Source organism: Camelina sativa, chromosome 8 (assembly GCF_030686135.1).
Source record: "Camelina sativa cultivar CO46 ecotype springtype chromosome 8, ASM3068613v1".
Classification (NCBI taxonomy): Eukaryota; Viridiplantae; Streptophyta; class Magnoliopsida; order Brassicales; family Brassicaceae; genus Camelina; species Camelina sativa.
In genome coordinates this window covers 22,948,334-22,971,392 of record NC_141887.1, presented here as the reverse complement: position 1 = coordinate 22,971,392, position 23,059 = coordinate 22,948,334, and the positions used below count along the sequence as shown (strand labels likewise).

The window sequence follows — 23,059 nt, the reverse complement described above, 5'->3', positions numbered from 1 at the left end:
GATGTATGTAATGTCTTGATAAAGTCTCATGACTCAATTTCTCAGAATTATGATGTCGAACTCACCTTCAGATCAGCTCATCAGAACCATAGATAGCGGGAGAATTGATATAGGTTGCTATGATTTTTTTTCATTGATTGACAAAATAAGAGGTAAACAGTGGTCTAGAGAATCATATTTAGTTGGTATAATGGTGAGAAGTGGTTAAGGATGTACGTAGAAGAAAGAAAACGAACCGTAGAGAAAAAAAGGATAGAAGTAAAAACAATCGAAGAAAATATGAAAAGAAGGTGAAAGAAATCTGAAATTGCATGAAATCGACGGAGCACTTGTAGGAAACTAAAACTAAGACTAGTAGATTACTAGTGTGCACTAATTAAGAGTTTGTTTTTTTTTTTTTTTTTTTTTGCAAACCAAGAACTTCATTACTTAAACCTCAAGAGAGGAAAGTTCATACAATCAAAGGTTAAAAGACAACAACAAGGATACAGATAATGGTTACATGAGTTTTCCAAAGGGATGAAATTTGGAGAATCTTTTGAGACCATTGCGGAATCGACCATGAAGAAGGACTTCGCGAATTCCTTAATCAACTTGTGATCATAGACGCCGTGCGCAAGGTATGCGACCAGGCTTTTAGGAGTGTTCTCCCTGAGGGAGACAAGGATTATGGTACTAGTCAACATGAAAAGGATTATAAGCGAAAAACTAAGGATCTTCATACTTGTGGGCTCATAACTCTTGGCATTAGATGAAGCTACATTCCGGAAACATAAGTAATAGGGACAAAGCCTGATAAGTAATAAGGCTAATAACACTAATTAAGAGTTTCAAACATGATAAGTAGATAATTTCTTTTGGATAGCATGATAAGAACTGAGTTTTTATCTCAATTTTAGCATCAAGGCCTGGAATACATTGTGTGCTTAGATCAATGATAACATACTACGTATATCAAATAACACCAAAGTTTTAGTTGTCAAATTTCAACCCTCAAGGTAAGAAGATTATCTTATTCCTCCGGTCCATTATATATTTTGATATTGTAAACTCATTTAATTTTGTATATTTTACAGAAACAATTTTTTTTTTAATCAAACTATATGCGTAATATTGTCCAAATATTAAAAATTCAAAATAAATACTATAATTAAAAATAATAAATACTTAAAAATTACACACGGCTAACCCCTACTCTAGTAAAATAAAAGAAGAAGGAGTTTATCTCCTATGATACATAATTTTTTTGAAATAATCATTAGGTGACACAACAATTAAAATGTGTAACCACTATAATATGATTAACTGCTAAAAATCAGCATTTGTGCAGATGTAATTTGATGAATAAAAAATAAAAGTCAAGATGTGTTAAAAACTCTAGGCAGCAATAAAAATCAGTATCGGAGGTTCTCAGGAGTAGTACACTTAAAAACTGTAGCAATTTGAAGAATTTTTTTTTTTTTAACTCTTAATATCAATTTATAATTTTTTTATTTCATTTTACATATTCTTGGAATACAAAAGAAAAAGAAAAAGAAAAAAACTAAACACCGACTTAACCCCTCTATGTGAGGAAGAGTCTTTCCAATCTAAAACCTAAATCTAAAAAATCTTATATTCATTTCTTCTTCGACGGCTCCGTTCACCAAAACAGTCTCAGAGTCTCGACAAAGCTCGAACCCAGTCGCTATCGCCGAGCCAGCCAACCCTCATTCTCCTCTCTAGCTTGCGCACCACCGCCGCTCGTTTCTTTCCCCCACCGAGGTTCGCCTTCTCTCACTCTCCTTTACTTTTTTTTTTATTCTGCTTGAGTCCAACTTAGCGTAAGTTTCTCGTTGATTCTTGCCTAGGGTTTTTGCTTTATTCCGAATCATCTTAAGTTTTCCGGTTGATTCTAGCTTTTCCCGGTGCTCTCTCAGACACTTACTCGAAAGCTACGCTAGTCCGATTTTTGCCGATTTTGTTTTCTTTGTTTTTTCTCATCTAAATGTACGAGTCTAGAATGGTTTCTGAGTTTCTTAGTATCAACTCTTGAGTCTTGTGATAGCGTTAGGGGCGAATAGGTTTCAGATTTGGTATAGTAGAACCCAGATTGATTCTTTGGTGATTTGACTACTTTTGAGGTTATATTTGCCGGTATAAAGTTTTGATTTGCTTCATTGGATTCTGTTTTTGACAGGTTTACATAAAAAGATGGATGATAGTTTGTATGATGAGTTTGGTAACTACATTGGACCTGAGATTGAGTCTGACAGAGAGAGTAACGATGAAGTAGAAGAAGATGAAGATAAGCAGCCTGAAGAAAATGGGCATGGATCTGATGGTGAACAAGGAGGTTCAAATGGCTGGATTACCACAATCAATGATGTTGAGATGGAGAACCAGATTGTTCTTCCTGAGGATAAGAAGTATTACCCTACTGCAGAGGAGGTTTATGGTGAGGATGTTGAGACCTTGGTTATGGATGAAGATGAGCAGCCTCTTGAGCAACCCATTATCAAACCTGTTAGAGATATCAGATTTGAGGTTGGGGTTAAGGATCAGTCTACGTACGTGTCAACTGAGTTTCTTATCGGCCTCATGTCTAATCCCGCCCTTATGAGGAATGTTGCTCTTGTGGGTCATCTACAGCATGGGAAAACTGTCTTCATGGATATGTTGGTAGAGCAGACGCATCATATGTCTACTTTTAATGTTAAAAACGAGAAGCATATGAAATATACAGACACGCGAGTCGATGAGCAGGAGAGAAATATCTCAATCAAGGCCGTTCCAATGTCCCTTGTTCTTGAGGACAGTAGATCCAAGTCATACCTGTGCAATATCATGGATACTCCTGGACATGTCAATTTCTCTGACGAAATGACTGCTTCTTTAAGACTTGCCGATGGTGCTGTTCTCATTGTTGATGCTGCTGAAGGAGTCATGGTATGTCTTTGCTCTCTCATTATGCTCTGTATTTTTTCTTTTGAGGTTTACCGATTGTACATAACGCTAGTAAATCTTTTTCTAGGTAAACACAGAGAGAGCTATTCGGCATGCAATCCAGGACCGTCTCCCTATTGTTGTTGTGATCAATAAGGTACATCTTGCTTCAACAGTGTAAATTGAGATTTATTGTGTGAAATTTTATATTTCCATACATTTACTTGACTTTTGCTGTTTGTTCCCCAACAGGTTGACAGGCTCATAACTGAGCTCAAATTACCTCCAAGGGATGCTTACTACAAGCTTAGGCATACAATTGAAGTCATTAACAACCACATATCTGTTGCTTCAACAACTGCTGGAAACTTACCCCTTATAGACCCTGCAGCTGGAAATGTATGTTTTGCCAGTGGGACAGCTGGATGGTCTTTCACATTGCAATCTTTTGCTAAAATGTATGCCAAGCTACATGGGGTGGCCATGGACGTGGATAAGTTTGCATCTCGACTTTGGGGAGATGTTTATTATCACCCTGATACTAGGGTATTCAAGAAAAATCCTCCAGTAGGTGGTGGAGAAAGAGCATTTGTTCAGTTTATTCTGGAGCCTCTATACAAAATATACAGCCAAGTGATAGGTGAACATAAGAAGAGTGTGGAGACCACCCTTGCAGAATTAGGAGTGACCCTGAGTAATAGTGCATATAAGCTAAACGTCAGACCTTTACTTAGGTTAGCCTGTAGCTCAGTTTTTGGTTCGGCATCAGGGTTCACTGATATGTTGGTAAAGCACATTCCTTCCCCCAGAGAGGCTGCAGCGAGGAAAGTCGGCCATGCATACACTGGGCCAACAGATTCCCCCATTTATGAGTCAATGGTAGAATGTGACCCATCTGGACCTCTCATGGTTAATGTGACAAAGCTGTACCCTAAATCAGATACTAGTGTGTTTGATGTGTTTGGAAGAGTTTATAGTGGTAGGCTTCAAACAGGGAAAAGCGTACGTGTACTAGGAGAAGGGTATTCACCTGATGATGAGGAGGACATGACTATAAAAGAAGTGACCAAGCTATGGATATATCAAGCGAGGTATAGAATACCAGTGAGCAGTGCCCCTCCTGGTTCATGGGTTCTAATTGAAGGTGTTGATGCGTCCATCATGAAAACTGCGACTCTGTGTAATTCAATCTACGATGAAGATGTCCACATATTCCGAGCGCTCCAATTTAATACCCTCTCAGTAGTGAAGACTGCTACTGAGCCTTTGAATCCTAGTGAGCTGCCTAAAATGGTGGAAGGGCTTAGAAAAATTAGCAAAAGCTATCCCCTTGCGATTACCAAAGTCGAGGAGTCTGGAGAACATACTATTCTAGGCACGGGTGAGTTGTACTTGGACTCCATCATGAAGGACCTCAGGGAGCTCTATTCAGAGGTCGAAGTAAAGGTGATCTACTTTGGCTCTATGATGATAATTCTCTTCTACAAGCCAATTGCTGATTTGTTTTTTTGATCTTTAAGATCCTTTCGATTTCTTAAATGTGCAGGTTGCAGATCCGGTGGTCTCCTTCTGTGAGACAGTTGTTGAATCTTCGTCGATGAAGTGTTTTGCTGAGACTCCAAACAAAAAGAACAAAATAACAATGGTAAGGGATTTTCTCTCTGGATTTTCCCTTATATATAAGACTGAGATGTTTGTTATGGTGCTCAAGCACAATTACTTTGGGAGTAATCTAATATCTGTTTATACGCTAAAGATTGCAGAGCCATTGGACAGAGGGCTTGCTGAGGACATTGAGAGTGGCGTCGTAAGCATTGACTGGAACAGGAAACAACTCGGGGACTTCTTCAGGACGAAGTATGACTGGGATCTACTTGCTGCACGTTCCATTTGGGCTTTTGGTCCTGATAAACAGGTGAATGCATTTTTTGTCTTAAAGCCCTGCAAACTGGGTGCTCTCTGTATCTTTATGTTTGCCTTTTGTTATGGCTTTAGCAAGCATAGCAACTCTGTTTTGACAATTCATTTTTTGATTGTTTATTTCTGACTGATCAGGGACCAAATATTTTATTGGATGACACCCTCCCAACTGAGGTCGACAGGAACTTGATGATGGCAGTGAAAGACTCCATTGTTCAAGGGTGAACATCTTTCTTCTGTTACACTTTTCGTTGGCTCCATTTTGTTTGCTGTAGCTGAATGGTTTCGTTTTAATCACTTTGCAGGTTCCAGTGGGGTGCCCGTGAAGGTCCCCTCTGTGATGAGCCCATAAGAAATGTAAAGTTCAAGATTGTTGATGCACGGATAGCACCAGAGCCGCTGCATAGAGGATCTGGTCAGATGATTCCAACAGCAAGACGTGTTGCATATTCAGCCTTTCTTATGGCAACTCCAAGGCTGATGGAACCTGTGTACTATGTGGAGGTACATTATCCCTTTCTACTTTTGCTCTTTGCATTTTTTCTCTTATAAATTATATTGTTCATTACGAGTTATGGTTGTGTTTCAGATACAAACACCAATCGACTGTGTGACTGCAATCTACACAGTTTTGTCACGTAGACGTGGGCACGTCACATCTGATGTTCCTCAGCCTGGTACTCCGGCTTACATTGTGAAGGTTAGTCTTTTTACTCGCTTTGTTTCCTATAATCTGACTGAGTGATGATTTAGTGATTAATTGATTGATTCTTTGGTGTTGATGCAGGCTTTTCTACCTGTGATAGAATCGTTCGGGTTTGAGACAGATCTGAGGTACCACACACAGGGACAAGCTTTCTGCGTGTCTGTGTTTGATCACTGGGCCATAGTGCCAGGAGACCCTCTTGACAAAAGCATCCTACTGCGTCCACTTGAGCCTGCCCCTATTCAGCACCTAGCTCGCGAATTCATGGTCAAGACCCGCCGTAGAAAGGTATAAGAACGAAACATAAACTCTTTACAAATCCAGCCCTCTATAACATGCTCTTTAAACCACACTGGTTACAATCTCTGACATATCTATGTTGTGTTGGTTTTGCAGGGAATGAGTGAAGATGTTAGTGGCAACAAGTTTTTCGACGAGGCCATGATGGTGGAGTTGGCCCAGCAGACGGGTGATCTTCATCTTCAGATGATGTGATGGATTCCTACTTTCATATGCCAGACCCTAGACTAGTAGAGACTTGTAGTATCTCTCTCCTCTACTCTTAAATATTTGAAAGGAGAAAACAGATCGGAATGTTTTTTAGATGATGTGTCAAGTCAAATGTTGATGAGAGGTTTTTACAAAACTCCACAAGTCAAATGTTTTTTAGATGATGTGTCAAACTCTACAAAGTCATAAGACCTGCAACTGACTCTCAAACAGTGAACAAGAAAGAGCATTACAGAATACAGATGGTGTAACAAAAGCCCAATTCCCCCAAAATTTACAACTTCAATTAAAATTAATCTCACTTATCCTACCCAATTCAAGATAAGGATAATAGATTCAAGTGTCACGTGTCCACACGAGAGAAGGATGAGATTTGACACGATTGTCACCAACCATATCCAAGATCAGCTTTGTCGCTGGACTTCAGATCCACCATCACTAACTTCTTCTACTAATTCATCCGCAAGATTGAAATTTTTAAAAGATTTCCATTATTATTCCAACTTCAACTAAATCCGAGACAGAAACTCCGCTTTTAGAGCTATTCTAAGGTCTACTCCGTTATTCATTAACGTAGAATTTCGTAGCAAAGATATTTACTCCATCTTGAGATAAGTTAAACCGATGGCTAAACCAAACTTTCTTTTGCAGGATCTGATTGAAGTTTCTGTAAAAAGGAGAAGAAAAACAAAAACAAAACCTAAAATCCAATCTTAGCCTAATAAGTAATCTATACTATGAAAGTTGGATGAAAGTTGGCTAACTCTCTCCATCTTTCTACCACATCAGTAATGAAGAGAGTACCACATGTCCATAACTAAAATCAACCAATTATTTTAAATTCTTATCTTGAATTTTTTTTATGTTGCTTGACTGATCCTCTTCGTCTTCCCTTACTTGATTTTTGTATTATCTGCTACTTCAACCTTTTTCGCTTTCCTTTACTTTAGTTTTTGTAGTTACTGCTCTTTTATAATATTTCTCACATCCTACTGTTTTTATTTGATGAATGTCAACTACAGAGAAAGGAGAACTAGAATACTCTTTTGAAGAAATCACCAACAAGACTTGGCTTTAGAATATAGATTAGAATGATGAAGATAATAAAGGATTGAACTTCCTAAAGAAAGAAAATTGTCTTATACTAATGTTAAGACAATCTTAACATCATCTATAAATTTTCTAATTGAAACTGATTAGTATTCTTATTGTTCCAAATAGCTGATGGGTACAGCTTGTGGCTGTTTAAGCTTCTCAAGAGTCTATATCCACACAAGTACAAATTTATATTGGTTGTAACTGGTTATTTTTTGTAGCTTACCTATACTATGTTAATGCATTAGTAATGGTTTATTTATTTTGCTCAAAATAGATTACAAGTTAGTTTCTTCATTATGGGAATTGCATGCTATGTTTTGCTTACTATTTTCTTTAATTATTCATATATTTCTTGCTTTGGTACAGTGTCGCAGGTTCGAAAAAAAACAAATCTTTATATGGTAGGAGTCGTGAATATATATAGAAAGATATTTAATTAGTTCTTCTAATTATAGTTTGTAAGTGATTATATTCATTCTCAGTTGATAACAAACAAGAAAAAAATCAAAATTCTCTCTTAATCATACATTGTTGTATTGTTTTCCTTTTCTGCAAACCTTTTTCTATGACTCTATCTGCTCAACTATAAACAAGATTGCAAGTTCATTCTCACTATGGTGAACCTTAAGGATTTTTTCTTTGAGTGGTATTGTTTCTAAATTTTTATTTTATGTATGTAGGACCGGTTTGTGTGTTGTTAAGTGTAATCTTACTAATGAATAATAAGAAACTGGTCATTTTGTGTTTGATTCTTAAGAGGTAGAATAGATTATGAGACTTGGGAATTGGCCACATTTACTATAGTTTTTTTTAACTGCTACAGTGCGAGAGAAAAAGGAGATTCAATCATTTGCGGTGACTACTCCAAATTTTCAGCCACATGATATTGTTCACCATGATTTGTGCTTTAGTTTTGACTACTCAATACATGATCTCATATTGACAGTGAAAATATAATTGTTCATATTGATTTGTGTTAAGAGAGAGAAAGGCTTCCAATTTTTCTTACAACAAAATGTTCACATGCTGACAAATTAGTAAATTTTTTTAAAATACTCCTCATTGAATTTAAGAGGTTTATATGATTTTGTGAGGTATATAAGGCATTTCTGAAACTACCACTCGAAGACTCAGTTAAAGTATTTATAAGGGCTTACATATATGCTTATAAGTGGAGTTTTTGTATTTGTTTTGTAAGGCTTATACATATTTGGCTAGATTTCAGGTTTTAGGGACATTTTTCAAGGTTTTAGAGATACAATATTTTTGAAAGTGGTATCAGAAAAATCACTTCTTCAAATTTCCCAAAATTGTTTCATCTCGAAGAACCATTTTTTTGTTTGTCAATCACATATTTATTAAAATCAAACTCCATGATTGGTAGTCCAAGCTAGAGGAAAAGAGTTCGAAGCTCCATCAGCATGCCATGAGAGAATTTTAAAATTCAAGAACCAATGGTTTGGGATGGATGTCGATCGACACCAATGTGGGTGTCAGTTGACACCATCAATTTCTGGTTCGGTCGGTTTGTTTTAATCATCTATTAGAGCGGTTTGGATTAGGAAAACCCCTAAAACCGTGATATTAAAGGTTAGAAGTCGACTTAGGGCTTTGGTCAACCTCTTTTGTCATGTCCAGAGAGAAGGAGAAGTTTCCCAATTATTTATTGTGAGTTTTGTGCCTTTTTTGAGAGATCCTTTCTGTGGAGTGCTGATTTGAGGCTAGGAACGTGTTGGAGGCTTGTTGAGGTGTTGTTTTCGTCCTTCTAGAGTCAAAATCTTCTTGCTAAAAGGTGAGTGCATGACAATGGCATATCTAAGTTTAAGATTCTCTGATTTTGTGTTCTATGAGTTGTTTGGTTGATTCCCTTGATTGTTTGGCTGCTTTTTGATCAAAGGTCAATTAAAACCTAATGCGTACTCCACCACGATCTTGTGGTATCGTTGTAACACTTCAGGATCGAATCCACAGAGACCAATCAATTGTAATATGAAATTATGAAGATTAAATATAGCTAAGACAAAAAGAGGAAGTTTTGTGAAACAAGTAACTATCAAAATTGAAAGTAAATAAGCTGTTTTAAATCAAAAAAGAAATATTGGGGACATGGGAATATTTGGGGATATAATTCTTGGACTAAGGTGGAAGATGGGGTTTCATTAGACACCGGTCTAGAACTCAAATCACTGATGTAAAACTAACCTACTTCCGCAGCGTTAGCTATCTATGCAATGAAATCTACTAAACCCTAAACCGTCGTTTGGACCTAGCAAACCAAGCAAGCAATAAAAGTTTAGGTTTGATATGTTCACAAGGTGCCTCAACTTCAACTTCCATTGGCTAAGGACCACATTGCTCACCTAAGTTCTTTTCCAGCAACTTAACAACACTTTTGGTGCCCCGATGAATTAAACCTAAAATAAGAAACTAGGTAGCTAATCTAGTTTAAGTATTAAGAACAACAATAGATGAAGAACAAAATAGATCAACCCCAAATCTAACAACCTATGCTTAGAGAATCATAAACCCCTTTTAAACCCGAAAACCAATAGAATAACTACTCAGACATGGAGATAAAAGAACAACAAATCAATCATGAAGAAAACATAATTGAATTGCAAAAGAATAGAAAATAGGGTTTAGAAATCTTCTCCAAAGTGTCAAGAAAGATTAGAGATCTTCTCTCCCAGCTCTCAATACAAAATAGTCTCAGAAAATAAAGCTTATGTCTCTGGAGGCCGAGCCTCTAACTTAAATATCAAAATAATAACCCTAAAAGTCGTTTTAAAACGAAAAAGGAAAAGTTGCTTCGGGTACGGGATCGGTCTATCCCGAATGAGGATCAGCCGATCCTGGATGATTTTTCTGTGTTTGCTCCATCTGCTTGCTGGTCCGACCAATCTTCACCAAATTGGCTCCAGATGCTTCATTTCATCCCCAAAACACTCAGTTTCCTTCCAAAGTAGCCTAGAACCTGTAAAGACTCACAAAAGACTAAAAAAAACCTAAAAGCACACTTTGACTCAATAAAAGACTCAAAACAAATGTTAAAACTATGGTTAAAACCTATAAAATACAGACACATCACTTTTCGTGTCTTATGTGCTTGGTTTCACTCTTGGGAATGCCTTGGACACGTGTGAGGTGTTTGGAGGCAGAAATTGGAGCTGGAGATCGATGTTCCGCATCAGTGTCGGTCGATACCAGGAGGGTGTTGGTCGTCACCAATGCGAGGATAGCGAGAGAACCCTAACGAGTGTCGATTGACACCATGTGAAGATGTCGGTTGACACAAACCAGGATTTTTTGGAATGTCGATTGACACCCAGTTGCGAGTGATGATCGACACCAACCTTCGTCAGGTGTCAATAACGATCGAAACTAGAAGGGTGTCGGTGTATTAACCCGTACTAAGGGATAAAACCCAAGTTAAAATTTTGAAGAAGAAGACCCGGAAAGGACTCATCAGAAAGAAGGAGGAGAAAATAAAGAAGAACAACCGAAAGAAGTCCAAATAAATATCAATAAGTCGAAGAATGGGTGAAGGCCAATACAGGACGTGGGAGCCATCAAACCAACAGAGTGGATGGCCGATGGTCAAGAGATTTTCACCGATAGGAAGTCCTAAAAAGTAAAAAGAAGAAGAATGGCCGAGTCAAAACTAAAATAAGCCAAGGAACGGTCGAGACTTTGTGTTCCAATCGAAGGCCAGCGTCCCATGCAAAATTATGACCGCAGGACGGACATGGTACGAGCGCAGGACAGACAAGGTACAGATGCATGATGGACACGGTACGGACGCCGGATGGACGTAAGAGGGACAAGAACTCGGAGAAGAGTCGAAAGTTCTATTTTTGATCGCCAAAGCCATTGTTTATATAGGAAGGAAGAAGTGAGACACTTGGGAGATGATTTGCCATTTGTTGAGTAAGATACACTATTTGGCGCAAGAATTGCTATTTGTTGAAGAAAAAACACCATTTAGAGAAGGAGTTGCCACTTGTGGAAAAAGATGACACTTGTGCGGCGAGTGGGTTTAACGCACGCCATGCAGTGCATGCAGCACCACTTGTTCGGCGCACGCGCGCCATGCAACGCATGCAGCGTCAAGTGTCAGCGCATGCGCTACACTTGTCCAAGCGAATCCAAAGGGAGAGATGGGCATGCACGCCTATAAATACCAGCCTCTCAGTTCATTTTTGACATTCTCTTCCCAAAATAAAGACCAAAATTTCTCTAAGTGCTGATCATCCTAAGAAGAAGAGGCCGGAGCTTATGGACGTTAAGGGAACGTCGTCTGGACACTGAAGGGACGCTGTTTGATCCGCGGTGCAGTTAAGTCTGACCATTCAATGCTAGATCACAGTGAGTCTGTGGTAGTTTGTTTGGGCTGCTGCTTGAGCTCTAGGGCTCTTGTACGCACCTATTGCTTGCTGCATTTAGACTAGGATTCATGCTAGAATCAGTTAATTTAAAAGGATGTTACATGCTTAAGCGGGTAGGATTCATGCTACATTCTTGTTTAATCACATAGAATTGATGCTAGGATCACCATGCATATCAAAAACTGAAGAGATAGAAATCTCATGTTTACATAATGAAGTTATGTTTACTTGATGCATTGTTGTTAGCAAATTTGGATTGCTTAAAAACCGGACAAAGGGCTTGCATGCATGATTAATTTGATCATAGTTTACTTGATGAATTAAATTGCAATATTCTGCTTAAGTTGGACTTGCATGCATGTAAAACAATCTAAGTTGCTTGAATTTATTTCTTGTTGCTTGTTGATTGTTTGCTTGAATTCTTGCTTGCTTTGCTTGATTTCTTGCTTGAATTGCTTGTGGTTTGTTGTACTAAATTCTCTGCGTTATTTATAACTCTTTGAATTGTAGTACTTATTTTAGCTAGTCTCTTGAATTTTATTTCCTGAGTCCTAGCTAGAATAGAGTGGTCGATCTTCTGTTCCAAGTGTGTTGAGAGGATGTCTCGTGAGCCTAATCCCAAGTGGTTACTCACACTAAGAAACAACTCGGTGCCTAGCTAGCTACTAGCCGGACCGCTGCATGACGATGCGACCTTTGTGGCTCATGCTGCTTACCTTTGTGGTTTCAGTATGGGAAGTTGTTGTGGAACATAACATATTATCGAGGGCCCATAGGAGAAAATAGTCTAGAGTAATCAAGTGATGCTTGATTGAAGTGTCTAGGATTGAAGTGTCTAGGTTTATCGAGTCTATTCTTGATTTATCTAACCTTCATTGCTTGTTGTTTGTTTTCTGCTTCTGCCATGTTCTGCTTGCGCAGTTTTGTTTACTTGATGCTTGTTGGGGTAGTTGGGGTGGGAAAAATTAGAATGCATGTTAGGAAAAAGGGGTACCCAGCTCACTGAGTAATCTAAGATTACTCATGATAATATTTTGTCTTGCCGGAAGCCTAGGATGAGTCTAGAGCTGGAGTAAACATTAGGGTGTCGGATAAGGATTTTTATGTGTTTTTGTAAAACCTATATTTTCCCTACTATGTAAGTATTCTATGAAATGGATTCGACTATATATTTCTTTGGTAACTTATTTTCAATATAATAATTTACTATAAGTAATATAAATGATTTTTGGGGGAAACATGACAAGTGAATTTGATACTTGGCCTTGTCCGGGCCAACACAACGAACCAGGCCGCGATGGTTGCAAAGCCTTAGCAGCCTCGGTCGAGGGTGGAATTGCGTCCAGGGAGGACCGGTCGGGAATCTGCAGCTGCCGTCCCTCGACTGGACCACCCCGGTGCGGTTCCCACTGTAGCGTTCCGTGGCTGACCGATGGCCCGTCCGACCATAGGATGGTTCAGGGGCTTTACAGTCGGTCGGCACCAATCTTCAACAGCGATTGTTCTTTGTTTGTTGCTTGGTTTGATTGTGTTACTTATTATTTTTTTATTGGAGATCTCAATTGCTTGTGTGTATAGCTAAGTATATGGGAGGATTGCCTCACTGAGTATTTTTGATAATACTCATGTATCTAAATTGTTGTTTGTGGTGCAGGTTAAGGCAAAATGTGACCGCGGAATTAAGGCGATGAAGAGGAGGATGTTCTAACGGCTCGTTAATGTGTTATTTGGTTTCCATTAGGTTGCTAGAGTGGGTCATTATAATGATGTTGGGATGCTGGTTTAATTAATGAGATTGGTTTATGTTATCCGCTATGGTTTGATTGGAGTAATGATAATAGTGAGTATGAGATCGCTAGTTTAATATTATATTAAAAACAAAAAAATGGGTCAGGTTGTTTCAAAAAGTTCTAATTAGAATCAATAATATATATATATATATATATATATATATATTTGTGTGTGTATGTTATTTTTTTGGATGGTTTTTAAATTATTAATATCATTTTGTTCAAAATAATGAAAATAAGCAACAATGCTTATGCCATAAATGAGTTCTGAATATAAAACAATTATTACATAAAAATAAATCTATATAATTAGAATATAAAAAGAAGATAAATCTGATAATATTAATTTTGATTAGAAAAATATAAATCCTATCATACAGATTATTATTATTAGATAAAAGACAACTCAAAGCTGTCAGAAAATATATCTTTTAAGCAAATGTGCAATTTTGTGTTTCCTTGTTTGGAGAAATAATTAAATATGAAATTACAAGTGACAACTAAGAAATAATAAGCATTGAATTTCTTTTCTTATTTTAATTTTGGGAATTATATATGAATATTTTAATCATAACAATATTCTATAAATATACTGTTCATTTTATAAACAAAACATAAACTTAACTAAGCCGGAGAAAAAATCTGATGAGAAACGCGATCGTTAGATCTTACGTTAGGTCAACAATGTCGCGTATGCACTGGACTGATGATCGTCATCACCTTTTTGTTGAAGCTGTTGAATTTCTCGGTGGTGAAAGGAGTAAGCGATTTTCTTTAAACCTAATACAGAGTCGATTACTCTGTAATAAAACAGAATATCCCAAAATTTCGTCATTGAAATTAACCGTCTCTTTCATTAAGATACCTCTCGCCTCAGTTTTCCGATGATTATATATTATCCATGATCAAATTTCTCTTTTTAGATTCATTATAGTTAATATTCTTAATTGCAGCGGTAACACCTAAGAAAATTTTGAACTATATGGGTGAAGGAGACCTTACTTTATCACAAGTGAAAAGCCATCTCCAGGTCTTTATGATTCATACACACATTATTAGCTAGCTATACATGATATGTATCCATATAAAAACTATATTGCATCAATGTATTTAATCAAATATATGTGTTTACTTTCCATAGATGTATAGGAACAAGAAAGAAGGAGTATCTGTAAAAGGTAAATAACTATCATACACTTTTATTTAGAGTTAAATATATATATATGTTAGTGTTGTAACTTTGCATACGGCAATACATGCATTGATGCTCATTATAGTGCATAGTGAGTTTATTATGTTTTTTTTATGCAGAAAGGAGAATGATACTGAAAATGAATCAGAGGCAATCTCAACAGTACCTTCAGATCTATGAACATCTTCGAGATGTTGTCCAAAATCAACAAAAGTAATTAAATTAGGTTATTGCATAATCATTATTTTTTGGTAGTTTGTTAGTTAACTATCTTTTTCAATTTCTTATATGCTACAATTGGATAGTACTAGGAAGGTAACCCCAATGGAAGTATCTTGCAAGTCTCTCTATCAATCTTCAAGGGTAATTTTTCCTTCTTCCTTTTTTTTTTCCTTGTGCATTTCTTATATAAAGTATTCATTTTCATCAACTTATAGATTCGATGCATATGAATTAGATAAATGTATATTATATGGCAGGTGGGAAAAAATGAAAATAAAGACAATGATGTTATTGCTGCTGGGGATGGTGCAAATGGTGAAGAAGACATGTCTCTTGAACTCACTCTTGGTCTCAAGTACTAAGAGGACTTTGATTTCTATTTTTTTTTTCTTCTATGCTAGCTCCCTATTTATATAATGCTTATATGGGATAAGAAATAAAAATTTGACAATATCGTATAGTAATTTTCATCCCTTATTTGGGTGAAAGATTATTTTATAAAACATTTCTGTTTAATCAATATTTCTATATTGCAAGTCTCAAGGAAATAATATAGTAGCTTCAAACCAATTATTCGTTAACCAGTTTCAAACAAATTATTCTTTAACCAGTTTCAAACCAATTATATGCTTTTGAATGGTACAAACAAAGTGTTTGCTTAATGATTATGAAGAATATGTGCAAAGGGACAAACTTAAAACAAACAAAAAAGATTGTTTTCAAGTTTGAAAAGATTTGGCAGGACTCATTATTTTTATAGGTATATTATTTAAAGAAATATATATTTTTTTCTGTTTGACTAAAACAAGAAGTATATTTTCCTTCTTTATATAAGATATATATGTAACAATTCCTTCTTTGTATAATATTTTTAACAAAAAAATAAACTTCCTTATATCATGTAACTATAATTAGGAATTGATACTTTATCTTATTGGCTGGACAAGATTTCTTATCTCTCTCTAAGTATTTAAGATATTTCAGCAATTTATTCTTAAATTATATTATTTATCTCTTCCAAATTTTAAGTTTTATTACTTTATTTTACTTTATTACTTTTATAAAATAAAACCAGTACTGGTAAAACAACAATCTATACCTTGAAGAAATATTTTAATTGGCTAACCATCTATTTCCGGTTAACAAAATAATAACACTGTCATTATTTTTCGGTTTTATGGCCAAGACTTCTTCGATTGCTTCGATTGTTACCGCTTTCGTTTATATGCTGGGCTATATGTGTGGGTTTTGTGTGTGTTGGGCTTTGGTAAGTTTCTTGTGTATGACGGTTAACGTCAACCGTAGTCTTGTGTATTGTAACCCTAATGTCGTGAGTATATAAACGATGATATGAACATAATAAAGAGGCAAGTTAGTTCGGTATCCAATTTTACATGGTATCAGAGCTTAAGAATCAAAATTTCTAAACACTTTTTCTAGTTGTTCTTCTTTCTCTTTCTCGTATCGAGTTGTTCTCTTTGATCAATAGTTTTGATCTCTTTTTCTCTAGTTGAGATTTCCTTGTGTTAAAAGATGTCTGCTGAAGAACCGAAAACAACTGCTTCGGCTCTTGTGTCGAAACCAACGGTGGCGGTGTCACCATATTTTCTGGCTAGCTCCGACAATCCGGGCACAACTATCTCCTCCGTTATCTTGAATGGAGATAACTACAACGAATGGTCCGAAGAGATGCTTAACACTCTTCAAGCAAAACGAAAGACTGGCTTCATCAACAGAACGATTGCACAGCCTCCTCTTGATGATCCTGACTACGAAAACTGGAAAACAGTTAACTCAATGATTGTCGGCTGGATCCGTTCGTCGATTGAGGCAAAGGTTAAGTCCACCGTCTCTTTTGTCTCTAACGCACATCAGTTATGGAAAGATTTGAAGCAACGTTTCTCTGTTGGCAACAAAGTTCATGTCCATCAGATTAAGGCTCAGCTTGCCTCGTGTCGGCAAGATGGGCAGAGTGTTTTGGAGTACTACGGTATGCTGTGTAAGTTGTGGGATGAGTTGCGTAATTACTGTCCTCTCCCGGTGTGTTCTTGTGGCGGGTGTTCTTGTGGTGTTACCGCAAAATTTGCTACAGAGATTGATAAGGAAAAGCTTCATCAGTTCTTGTTGGGACTCGATGATGCTCGGTTTGGTGGACTCTGTACGAATCTGGTTGGTACAACGCCCTTGCCGTCACTTGGTGAAGCTTATTCGAAAGTTATCTGCGAGGAACAGCGGCTATCCTCTGCTCGCGGTCGTGAACAGCTGCGTGATGCTGTAGGATTTGTTGCTCGGCGTGAAGCAAGCGATTCGTTCGCTTCATCTATCCAGGACGCAGCAAGCGACTCAGTCGCCTATTTGGGTCGGTCCGACCCCCCAGGGAGCAACAAGTTTGGTTCTTCGTCCCTCCTAAAGTCGGGAGGCCGAAAACTCTGTTCTCATTGTGGGAGAACATGGCATGACAAGCGCGACTGCTGGCAGCTTGTTGGGTTTCCTGATTGGTGGGAAGAACGTTCCCAAGGTCGTGGTACTGGAAGGGGACTACACGGAAGGGGAGCAGGAGCAGGTCGTGGTCGAGGAGTGGTCACGGCTCACGCTACAACTTCCAACCTGTCGATCTTTCCAGATTTTTCGCAAGATCAGATGAAGCTCTTGCAACAGTTGCTTGATGAGAAAGCAAGCAAAAAAAAACAAACCGCCGGTGGTGGTGATCGATTGTCTGGTAAGGAAGCTCTCGGTGAGGTCATTCTTGATACATGGGCTTCTCATCATATGACCGGAAGCCTTTCTTTTCTTCAAAATATTGCAAAGATTTCTCCTTGTTCTGTTGGTTTTGCGGACGGAAGCAAAAACTTTGCATTATGTGTTGGAAAATTGCCATTATCAAGCACAGTCTCTTTGGAAAATGTTCTTTATGTGCCTAGTTTGAATTGCACATTAATTTCAGTTTCCAAAATTTTGAAGCAAACAAAATGTGTTGAGTGGTTTACTGATACATTTTGTGGTTTGCAAGACCGTTTCTCGAAGACTTTGATTGGAATCGGTGAAGAGCGTGATGGGGTTTACTACTTGAACGAGGTTTTTTCAGCCAAGATACATAGTGTGAAAGCTGCTGTTGACGACACATTGTGGCATCAAAGACTTGGACATCCTTCTTTTTCTGTGATTTCTGATTTACCTATGATTTCTAGTTCATCTAAGTTAGCTGGCTCTAGTCCTTGTGACGTGTGTTTTAGAGCCAAGCAGACAAGAGAAGTTTTTCATGACAGTTTTAATAAAGCAACTGAGTGTTTTAAATTGATTCATTGTGATGTTTGGGGGCCTTATCGTGGTCCTGCTTCTTGTGGTGGAGTTTATTTTTTGACCATCGTCGATGATTTTTCTAGAGCTGTTTGGACGTTTTTGATGCTAGAAAAATCGGAAGTCCGGGGTATTTTAACAAATTTCCTAGCATATGTAGAAAAACAGTTTGGGAAAATAGTGAAAACAGTGCGTAGTGATAATGGTACGAAATTCATGTGTCTCTCCTCTTATTTTCGGGAACACGGCATTTTGCATCAGACTTCTTGTGTTGGTACTCCACAGCAGAATGGAAGAGTAGAACACAAGCATAGGCACATTTTTAATGTCGCTAGAGCTTTGTTATTTCAAGCTACTTTGCCGACCAAGTTCTGGGGAGAGGCGGTTCTTACCGCTGCTTACTTAATCAATAGCACGCCTTCCTCGGTACACAAAGGTCTGTCTCTCTACGAGATTCTTCATGGTTGTAAACCTGCCTATGATCACTTGTGCGTGTTTGGCTCTGCTTGTTATGTGCATCGTGTTTTTCGTGATAAAGACAAATTTGGGGAGCGTAGTTGTAACATCCCCGACCCGTTCTAGGCCAAGAACAGACCGAGAGCATCACGTATAGGACGCCCGCAGTCGGCCGACCGAGGTTCCCGAAACGCATCCAATCGCCCAAGCCATCCAACCGTAGATGTCCGTTCCTCGCGAATCATGGCCTAAGGCTTTGCAACCCGTACCGCGACGCGCGAGTTGTGATTAGTCCGGACTAGACTAATAAATATCATTGGGAGACACGGGGTTTTAAGAAAACAACGCTTTATTGATAATGTTAAATCGAGTAATACATAATGTATACAAAAACTACATCTTACAAAGGCAAGGAAATCTACACCGGTTGGCCTAACGTCCTTTACTACCCCTAAGGTCTCCCCACTAAGGTTACCTGTAAAACAAATTGGGTAGCTTCCTGAGTAATCTATTATTACTCAGTAAGACCGGGTTTCTAATGAACTAACCCAACCCAACCCCAAATAAAATCAGCAAGCAAACAGCGGAATAAACAATCAATCACAAAATAAAACATATGCAATGCTTATCTCCTAAGTTGGGCCCCTATCGAATCCATGATATCCCAAGGCAATGCCTCCACCCCTAGAAACAAAGTCTACAAAGGATATACATTCCTTCATACTACATCGTCATGTAGCGTCCGACCGGGCATGACCCGCTCCGAACCTTCGTAAGCCATCACGTTACGGAGTTACACGCAACGCACAGCAGATGGCGGGATCTTCATGATTTGCCTAATGCAACTACCTAAATGATACTAACTAACATGCAGGCAAGCAATAATATAACAATCGGACAGCATAACCGCAACACGACTAAACGTCCAGCATCACGGCTATACCATCGCGACGCTATATCAACAATCACACAAGCAGCATAAACATAATGCAAGCAATCACACAATGCAAGCAAATAGCAACCAACACAAGAATAATAATAATACCCCCTATTATCCTAAATATAAAATCCTAACCTCATTCTAAATAAATAAATAAATAACTAAATAACTAATTAATTATTTAAATAAATAAATAACTAATTAATTAAATAAATAAAACCCTATCGCGTACTACCATACGCGCTTTGGAACTTACCTTAGCCTAGAGACTAAGACTCCTAGACCCTCGACTAGACTCCCTCGGACTTCCCCCGGACACGCACTCACACTCTCGCCCACTAAGGGTTTTCTGTTTGGTTTTGGTGTGAGGAACAAATGAAAGGGGGGGGGGGGGGGTTATATAGGTGCCCAAGGTCGGTGGTGGAAGCATGAGTTGGCGGATAGGCATCACCGGAGCGCGACACATGTGCGGACACTAATCACTCTCCGGACGGGGACACATCGTCCATCCTTATCCACTTCCGTCCTTATCCATTCACGTTGGTAGAGCTGCCTGCCTGGTAGCTATGGTACGCGGATGTACGGTACACGGGCGGACGCGTACGGCCATCGGCCAAAGACTGTACCACCGTACCAAAATCTGATTTCTCCGTTCGTCTTCAATTTTCCTTCGACCAAGAGCTTTATATTCATCCTTAAATACTTCGGCTTAGCTCCAAAAATTACTTCCCCAAGGTCTTGATCGATTCTTGCATGATAGCCATCCCTCGGCCATTGCGCATAAATTTTAAGCCCCGGGGAGGGGTATTACAGTAGTCGTCTTTGTATTTTTGTTGGTTATGCCTTTTGTAAGAAAGGATGGAAGGTCTATGATATTGAAAATAATGCCTTTTTTTGTCTCCCGTGATGTAGTTTTCCAAGAGACTGTTTTCCCTTATGCTGAAACTATTGAGTCTTCGTCGTACGTTCCTCTGAACACTAGTGATTGTGATGGAGAGTGGCTGATTTCACCGGATACTCAAGTGAGGGGGAGTCCGTCTGCTGCTGTTGTTCCGTTATCTCCAGCTGAACCATCACCTCCTTCATCTCCGCCTGTTGGTGCCATTGCACCGCCGGTTGTTGCTCCGGCTGTTTTGTCTCCTGCGCCTGTTCCATTATGTCGTAGTGAACGAATCCGTAAGGAAAATGTTCGTCTCAGTGATTATGTTGTTACCAATCACGTGTTGTCAACACCTGCGGATACCCATCACGCTCCTCCTAACCAGCCATCAAAGTCTTCCCACACGGTCTAAGGTATGCCATTTCTCTCCTTGACGGATTATGTTTTTGATGATCAGTTTTCTCCAGGGCATCGGGCTTTCTTATCTACAATTATCAAGTCTAAGGAGCTGAAAATTTTTATAGAGGCCATACGGATCAAGGTATGGAATGATGCAATGACCACGGAGGTTGTGGCTCTTGAAGACAAAGACACATGGGACGTTCAGACCTCCCCGAGGGTAAAGTCGCGCTTGGGAGCCAATGGGTGTACAAGACAAAATATAATGTGGATGGTACTCTCGAACGGTACAAGGCTCGTCTCGTTATTCTTGGTAATCATCAAGTTGAAGGGGAAGATTATAACGAGACATTTGCACCTGTGATTAAGATGACCACGGTTCGCTCCGTTCTCCGGTTAGTTGCCGCCAAACAATGGGAAGTATATCAGATGGATGTCAATAACGCGTTTCTTCATGGTGATTTGGAAGAGGAGGTTTATATGAAACTCCCTCCTGGCTTTCGTCATTCTCACCCTGATAAAGTCTATCGTCTTAAAAAGTCTCTCTATGGACTTAAACAAGTTCCTCGGTGTTGGTTTAAGAAGCTGTCTGATGCTTTGCTTTGGTTTGGATTTGTTCAGTCTAATGAGGATTACTCTCTGTTCTGTTACACTCGTGCGAACATTGAACTTCGTGTTTTAATCTATGTCGATGATCTCCTCATCTGCGGTAATGAAGCGTACATGCTTCAAAATTTCAAAGATTATTTGTGTCGCTGTTTTGCTTGAAGGATTTGGGAAAGCTCAAATACTTTCTTGGTATTGAAGTTAGCCGTGGCCCTGAAGGTATATTCCTGTCTCAACGAAAGTATGCTTTGGATGTTATTTCTGATTGTGGTGATCTTGGTGCTACACCAGTCGCGACAACACCGTTACCACAAAATCATCGTCTAGCCACTACTGATGGTCCACTTCTTGATGATCCAAAGCCCTACCGTCGTCTGATTAGACGTCTTATTTATCTCACGCATACGCGTCATGAATTAAGTTATTCTGTCCATGTTTTGGCTCAATTTATGCAGACTCCTCGTGCAGCTCACTGGGAAGCTGCGCTTCGTGTTGTCAGTTTCTTGAAAGGTTGTCCTGGTCAAGGTATTCTTCATAAAGCGGATTTCTGATCTTACTCTCACAATTTACTGTGACTCGGATTGGTCTTCATGTCCGTTAACTCGTCGCTCGATCAGCGCCTTTGTTGTCATGCTTCGTGGTTCTCCCATTTCTTGGAAGACAAAGAAACAGAAGACTGATTCGCATTCTTCTGTTGAGGCTGAGTGTCGTGCCATGGCTGCCGGAATTCACGAGATCAAATGGCTACGCCGGTTGTTGAAAGAATTGGGCATCGAACAAACATCTCCCACACGTTTCTTCTGTGACAGTAAAGCAGTTATTCATATTGCTGCAAATCCAGTCTTCCATGAGCGCACCAAACACATCGAGAATGATTGTCATGCAGTGAGGGATGCAGTCACCGATGGAACCATTGCCACGCATCATATTGGTACTTCGGATCAACTAGCTGATATCTTGACGAAAGTGTTGGGTCATGTTCAGTTTGAGGCAATAATGTCCACGTTGAGCATTTCGAATCCGCATGCTCCAACGTGAGGGGGAGTGTTGGGCTATATGTGTGGGTTTTGTGTGTGTTGGGCTTTGGTCCATTTCTTGTGTATGACGGTTAACGTCAACCCTAGTCTTGTGTATTGTAACCCTAATGTCGTGTGTATATAAACGATGATATGAACATAATAAAGAGGCAAGTTAGTTCGATATCCAATTCTACATTATACAATATGCTTTGAGCTGAAGTTATAAACATAATTCATTCATAAATTTTCTATTTACCAAAAGTCAAAATATCTCAAAACATAGTGATTATCTAAACGACAAGTCAAATCCGTGAAGACATCGCCTCTTATTGACATTGTTGTACCACTTTCAGATGGGGATTGACTTCGAGTGAAAGCAGGAGAATTAGGTAAAGGAATAAGTATGGCCTCACTTCTAAGCCAAAATTATCACAGAACTCGTGGTTGGTCTCTTTGCTGCATTCTCTTGAACACACAACAAACCAATCTTGATCAACTTGATGATCTCGTTTCTTGGATGATCTAGAGGATCAATTATAATCTCAGCCTCTCAGTTCATTTTTGACATTATCTGCCCAAAAGAAAGACCAAAATTTCTCTAAGTGCTGATCATCCTAAGAAGAAGAGGCTGGAGCTTCTGGACGTTAAGGGAACGTCGTCTAGACGCTAAAGAGACGATGTTTGATCCGCGGTGCAGTGAATTCCGACCATTCA

General features: G+C 38.7%; 2 protein-coding genes and 1 long non-coding RNA gene across 3 annotated transcripts; all 3 read left to right on the top strand.

Annotated features, from left to right (window-relative positions):
* Positions 1-1,502: 1,502 nt before the first annotated feature.
* On the top strand, positions 1,503-6,197 carry LOC109124668 (110 kDa U5 small nuclear ribonucleoprotein component CLO). The gene is made up of 11 exons (XM_087462362.1): positions 1,503-1,764; positions 2,180-2,928; positions 3,014-3,082; positions 3,178-4,371; positions 4,472-4,570; positions 4,682-4,840; positions 4,981-5,066; positions 5,151-5,349; positions 5,435-5,545; positions 5,633-5,839; positions 5,948-6,197. Exons 2-11 carry the CDS (start codon positions 2,194-2,196, stop codon positions 6,044-6,046), a joined length of 2,958 nt encoding a protein of 985 aa, XP_087318488.1. The 5' UTR covers positions 1,503-1,764; positions 2,180-2,193; the 3' UTR covers positions 6,047-6,197.
* Positions 6,198-6,479: 282 nt separating this feature from the next.
* On the top strand, positions 6,480-7,430 carry LOC147940351 (uncharacterized). The gene is made up of 2 exons (XR_015564123.1): positions 6,480-6,612; positions 6,713-7,430. It is a non-coding gene; the product is annotated as an uncharacterized LOC147940351 (long non-coding RNA).
* Positions 7,431-13,909: 6,479 nt separating this feature from the next.
* LOC104707604 (uncharacterized) lies at positions 13,910-15,318 on the top strand. The gene is made up of 6 exons (XM_019229150.2): positions 13,910-14,094; positions 14,288-14,364; positions 14,476-14,512; positions 14,646-14,739; positions 14,832-14,889; positions 15,006-15,318. Exons 1-6 carry the CDS (start codon positions 13,980-13,982, stop codon positions 15,108-15,110), a joined length of 486 nt encoding a protein of 161 aa, XP_019084695.2. The 5' UTR covers positions 13,910-13,979; the 3' UTR covers positions 15,111-15,318.
* The last annotated feature ends 7,741 nt before the right edge of the window (positions 15,319-23,059 follow it).

Coding starts and splice junctions, on each gene's coding strand:
- LOC109124668 (XM_087462362.1), top strand. CDS start 2,194: ATGGATGATAGTTTGTATGATGAGTTTGGTAACTACATTGGACCTGAG. Junction 3,083..3,177: donor TTGTTGTTGTGATCAATAAG/GTACATCTTGCT, acceptor GTTCCCCAACAG/GTTGACAGGCTCATAACTGA. Junction 4,571..4,681: donor AAAAGAACAAAATAACAATG/GTAAGGGATTTT, acceptor TATACGCTAAAG/ATTGCAGAGCCATTGGACAG.
- LOC104707604 (XM_019229150.2), top strand. CDS start 13,980: ATGAGAAACGCGATCGTTAGATCTTACGTTAGGTCAACAATGTCGCGT. Junction 14,513..14,645: donor AGAAGGAGTATCTGTAAAAG/GTAAATAACTAT, acceptor TTTTTTATGCAG/AAAGGAGAATGATACTGAAA. Junction 14,890..15,005: donor CTCTCTATCAATCTTCAAGG/GTAATTTTTCCT, acceptor ATTATATGGCAG/GTGGGAAAAAATGAAAATAA.